Here is a 6,000-nt window from a genome sequence, read left to right as displayed (position 1 = left end):
AGAAAAAAGGTAAATAAAAGGTGCGTAGAATAAGTAAAAAGTACGTAAAAGATACGTAAAGTGCATAAACAGTGTATAAGATGCATAAGAGTATGTAAAACTCATATATATATATATGGGGGTGCGAAAAGGATGTGCCGATAAACCCTAAACCCTTTATATATATAATATAATATTTAAAAAATATAATAAATATATATAAATAACAATATAATATATATTTAAAAATTATTATTATTATTTATATATATTATATTAAATATTATAATATTATGATATAATATTGTAATATTATATAATATAGTATTATATTAAATATTATATTATATAACTCACACTCTCTACGTATATTTTACTCATCTTTTCTTCACTCTATGCATCTTATGTACCATTTACGCATCCTATGCACCATTTATGCACTCTACGCACCTTTTACTTACCTTACGCAATATTTACGTATTCTACGTATCCTTTACACATCTTACGCACCACCCATTTGCACTCACCATTCTCTTCGTTTATGTTCATCTCTCTGTTTCTATCTGTATTTAAATAAAAATTTATCAATTTTTAAATATATTTTGAATCCTTAAAATATGACTTATTGAATCTTCGAATCAAAACTTATTAAATTTTCAAAAAAATTAGATCAAATTTAATATAATTAACTGAAAATGATATAAATAATCAAAAATAACAAAATTAACTGAAAAAATATTTTTAAAATTAAAATTAAATTTACTTATAAAAAAAAATCCACTCCAAAACCTCAGCCCCAAAACGGTCAAAAGACCTGTAATAAACTCGCTTTAATCTCCATTCCTGTATAACCCTCCTCTTTTTAACCTTTTCCACTTTTCACTCAATTTGTCTCGAGCTTTCTCGGAACATCTTAAGGTATCTGTATAAAATCTAAGTTCCTGTTCCAAACCCACCTCACATTTTCCTTCAAACACTCATAAAATATCTTCTTCCTCTCTCTCTCCGATCGATTTTATCAGTTTTTTTGTGATTAGAAAATGGCAAGCGAAGGGAAAGCCATTGGCATAGACCTCGGCACGACTTACAGCTGCGTGGGCGTGTGGCAAAACGACCGCGTAGAGATCATAGCGAACGACCAAGGCAACCGCACCACGCCGTCCTACGTCGCTTTCACAGACACCGAGCGCTTAATCGGCGATGCTGCAAAGAACCAAGTGGCCATGAACCCGCAAAACACAGTGTTCGACGCTAAACGACTCATTGGTCGTCGTTTCTCTGACCCGTCGGTGCAAAGTGACATGAAGCTCTGGCCTTTTAAGGTCATTCCTGGGCCGGCAGATAAGCCGATTATCGTCGTTCAGTACAAAGGAGAAGAAAAACAATTCTCTCCTGAAGAAATATCGTCCATGGTGCTGACGAAAATGAGAGAAACAGCTGAAGCTTATTTGGGTCAGAGTATAAAGAACGCTGTGGTCACAGTTCCGGCGTACTTTAACGACTCTCAGCGGCAGGCTACGAAGGACGCCGGAGTAATTGCAGGGCTCAACGTGATGAGAATTATTAATGAACCTACTGCTGCTGCCATTGCTTATGGTTTGGACAAAAAAGCTTCGAGAAAAGGCGAACAAAACGTGTTGATTTTTGACCTTGGCGGTGGAACATTCGACGTCTCCTTGTTGACGATCGAAGAAGGGATCTTTGAAGTTAAAGCCACGGCAGGGGATACCCATTTGGGCGGTGAAGATTTTGATAACCGGATGGTGAATCATTTTGTGGCGGAGTTTAGAAGAAAGCATAAGAAAGATATCAGCGGCGACGCTCGCGCTTTGAGGAGATTGAGAACTGCGTGCGAAAGAGCCAAGAGAACTTTATCTTCGTCTACTCAAACGACGATCGAGATTGATTCTTTATATGAAGGGATTGATTTTTATGCGACGATTACCAGAGCCAGGTTCGAGGAGCTGAACATGGATTTGTTCAGGAAGTGTATGGAGCCCGTGGAGAAGTGTTTGAGAGACGCCAAGATCGATAAAAGTCAGGTTCATGAAGTGGTTCTCGTCGGTGGATCCACCAGAATCCCGAAAGTTCAATCACTTTTGCAGGATTTCTTCAATGGGAAGGAGCTCTGTAAGAGTATTAACCCCGATGAAGCAGTGGCGTATGGGGCGGCCGTTCAGGCGGCGATCCTGAGCGGAGAAGGAAATGAGAAAGTTCAAGATTTATTGCTTCTTGATGTTACGCCTCTGAGTCTTGGCCTTGAAACTGCCGGCGGAGTGATGACTACTTTGATTCCGAGGAATACAACGATTCCCACCAAGAAAGAGCAGATTTTTTCGACCTATTCGGATAATCAACCCGGGGTTTTGATCCAAGTTTATGAAGGCGAGCGGGCACGGACGAAGGATAATAATCTTCTGGGCAAGTTTGAGCTCACAGGGATCCCTCCTGCGCCGAGAGGAGTTCCACAAATCAATGTGTGTTTTGACATTGATGCAAATGGCATTCTCAATGTCAGCGCGGAAGATAAAACGGCTGGTGTGAAGAACAAGATCACCATTACGAATGATAAAGGGAGGTTGAGCAAGGAGGAGATTGAGAAGATGGTGAAGGAGGCGGAAAGGTACAAGGAGGAGGACGAAGAGGTGAAGAAGAAGGTGGAGGCGAAGAATGCGTTGGAGAACTATGCTTATAACATGAGGAACACCATTAAGGATGAGAAGTTTGCCGGGAAATTGGATCCAGAGGAGAAGCAGAAGATCGAGAAGGCAGTGGATGAGACCATAGAGTGGGTGGATAGGAACCAGTTGGCTGAAGTTGATGAGCTTGAGGACAAGTTGAAGGAGCTGGAGGGGCTTTGTAATCCCATAATTGCTAAGATGTATCAGGGCGGCGCCAGTGGTGACGTGCCAATGGACTATGATATGCCTGGCGGTGGCGGCAGCTACGGTGGCGGGTCTACTGGGTCCGGAGCTGGTGCGGGGCCAAAGATTGAAGAGGTTGATTAAAGTTTATGTGCGAGGGGCTTGAAGAGCAGAGCTGGTTTCCTCTGTTTTGGCGGCTCATGGGTTGATCCGTGGGGCTTCGTATATGGGTTGTGTTAAGGTTTTATCTGTAAAATAGAGAAGTTTTGGAGGTTTTTCTTTCCTTTTTCATTTTTATATAAAGAGCAATATAATGTAAGATATGGTAAGAGCAAATTTGCTCTTTTTAAAATAAAGGTTTTTCGGTGTTTTTTCTATTAAATGAGCTAGCGAGGATGCAGGATTAAGATACCCATTAGTTTTTAGTGCTAATATTTAACTATAGAGCACATTAGAAGCTTTGTAGATAGATTTTTGGAAAATCTTTTTGTAAAATATGAATCTCTGCTTGACTTTAAGAAAGATAATAGATTTTTCTTTTAATTAAAGTGAAAATTTGATATTTATAATGTGCCATATTGGAAATCATATCCATGGAAACCATATCCCACATTATCGAAAATCATATCCCTGAAAATCATATTTCACATTGATCACATGAATTATTCTATTCCATTCAAAACATAACCTTTTTTGTACAAATCTTATTGTGTTACCAAACTTAGATTAGAATTTATAGTATATATTCATTGTATGTAAAAGTTAAAACAAGAAATAGAAAGGCCAAAAGACTATTTCTTACTCAAAGTATACTGTTATCTCAAGTTTTCACCCATTAATTTTGAAAATCTTATTTACCCACTCGTAGACAATTAAAATTAACGATTTAAAGAGCAAAATCGTTATATTATCTATAATATTGAAAATAAATTAAAATTTAATCTAATTTTCCCCCTAACCCCCCAAAAACTAACCATTTCCCCCCATACCAAGTTTTAAAAGATAGTATTCTCCCTTTTAGAGTTTAGTTTTCAATCCCTGACCCCATCGCTAGCAACGAAGCTTTCCCGACACATCACTATGCTCCAACGGTCTCTCTTCCCTGCTCTAGAAGTTCGGTCGGCTTAGATTTGGCCTGAAAAGTTGAAGAGAGTTGCTTTTCAACTTTTCAGGCCATATCTGAGCCTACTAGACTTCCAGAGTAGGGAAGAAAGATCGTCGAAGCATGGTGATGCATCGAAAAAACTTCGTTGTTGGCGATGACATTCGGATTGAAAACTAAACCTTGGGGGGGGGGAATGCTATTTTTTAAAATTTGACCTAAGAGAGAAATGTTTAGTTTTTAGGGGTTAGAGGGAGAACGAGATAAAATTTTAAGGGGTTAGGGTTATGTTAATTTTAACCGTTCATGGACAAATAAATGAGATTTTCAAAGTTAACGGGGAGAACTTTGAGATAATAGCATACTTTAGGTGGGAATAAGTCCTTTGGCCAAATAGAAAATAATTGTATTTTCTACACTTTCTTTCTCAAGCTTCTCTGGTTCATTGGATTGAACCAACTCTACTTTCTCTGATTTGGCATGGTATTAGAGCAAGGTTCTGAATTGCCCTCATTTTAATCTTTTGTTCCAACTCTAATCTGAGATAGTCTCACTTGTGTTTTATTAACCTGCACAAAGGAAAGTAATTTCACTGTTAGTTTTTTTACGATTCGATATCTGAATTAGATGGAACCGATCAAACCAACGTTTGTCGATCCCATGTCACTAGAATCAACTGTCGAAACATCTATGATGAACCAAGGTTCTGAACCAAATGCTAGTTCACAACAGATGCCAACCTTTCGCCTAATTCTTACAAACAAAAATAAACCAAAGCTTGGAGATCTCCTTTATGCTCCACCATCAAATAGGCTAGAACTCGTTTTAATCAAACAAACCTTAACTGGAGCCGAGAACTATGCACAATGGGCTAGGGATTTCAGAAGGGCACTCATTGCAAAAGACAAAATTGCATTCATTGACGACATTGTACCCATGACGTCTGAACCTGAGCTTACCCGTTTTTAGGTACGATACAATACCTTTGTCAGAGCTTGGATTAGCAACTGGTTGACTGAGAAAATCGCAGCTGATTTACCCCTTACTGAAGATGCCTGCGAGTTATGGGGATTTATCAAAGATATGTATGGGGCCTTAGACCTTGTGAAGATCTATAGTGTTTGACAAACTCTTGTCAAAATCTAGCAAGAAAATCAGAGCGTTACTAACTATTTCAATAGACTCTCAGTTGTGTGGAACGAATTGGATGTCATCGAAAAGTCGATTATCACACCAATAGAAATTCTCAGACAAATCCAATGTGCAAAGGAACGGGAAAGGTTGACTCACTTTTTAATGGGGATGAACGTGGGCTTCATCGCCTTTAGAACCCACATACTCACCTTTGCAGAGGCGTCATTGCTATGACGAGCATATCACCTTGCCGTTCAAGACGAAAGTTAACATTGGGCATGATGAAGAAAAAGGAGCTACTGCCCTTAACATGTATCAGAAGATGCAGGCGACTAGAGAAGAAAAGAATGAATTAGGGCCATCTAAAACATTTAATTTATATGGGAGAATGAACGGACAAGATGAAGCCAAACGATCCACTGGCCCATATGCACCCACAACACAAAATCAGATTGGAACCCAGTCTTTCAATAACTTTCGTTCAGCACTAAATAGTTTCAATAATCACAGTCACCCTCCTAAACAGAAAGGAAAATATATATTGTGACTATTGCAAATGACGTAATCATACCAATGATCCCTTTTAGAAGCTGCATGGTCGTCTCGGATCTAGCAAAACAAAGATAGAAAGGCCCACACCAAATCAAGCTGCTTTAACAAGTCTAGGATCAACAACAGAACTGTCATTTGAACAATATGATTAACTGATTCAACTTCTAAATCAGACACCAAGGGGTAGAAACGTTTTCACCTCTTATGCAGGTACGATATCTTGTTTAAATACTTTTATTTCTTCAGATGTATGGATAATAAATTCAGGGGCTAATGATCATATAATATGTTCCTTAGAACTCTGCACCACCATAAAATATCTGTCTCCCCCAACACCTGTTAAATTACCTAATGCGACCATAACTCAAG

At 38.6% G+C, this 6,000-nt stretch overlaps 1 protein-coding gene across 1 annotated transcript; it reads left to right on the top strand.

Annotated features, from left to right (window-relative positions):
* The first annotated feature begins 915 nt into the window (after window positions 1-915).
* Window positions 916-3,225, top strand: LOC123194060 (heat shock 70 kDa protein). Its single transcript, XM_044607190.1, has one exon. It carries the CDS (start codon window positions 1,020-1,022, stop codon window positions 2,985-2,987), a length of 1,968 nt encoding a protein of 655 aa, XP_044463125.1. The 5' UTR covers window positions 916-1,019; the 3' UTR covers window positions 2,988-3,225.
* The last annotated feature ends 2,775 nt before the right edge of the window (window positions 3,226-6,000 follow it).

The sequence above is a fragment of the Mangifera indica genome, chromosome 13, assembly GCF_011075055.1.
Source record: "Mangifera indica cultivar Alphonso chromosome 13, CATAS_Mindica_2.1, whole genome shotgun sequence".
Lineage (NCBI taxonomy): Eukaryota > Viridiplantae > Streptophyta > Magnoliopsida > Sapindales > Anacardiaceae > Mangifera > Mangifera indica.
The sequence above is the reverse complement of the archived record's forward strand: the minus strand, read 5'-3'. Positions and strand labels throughout refer to the sequence as shown.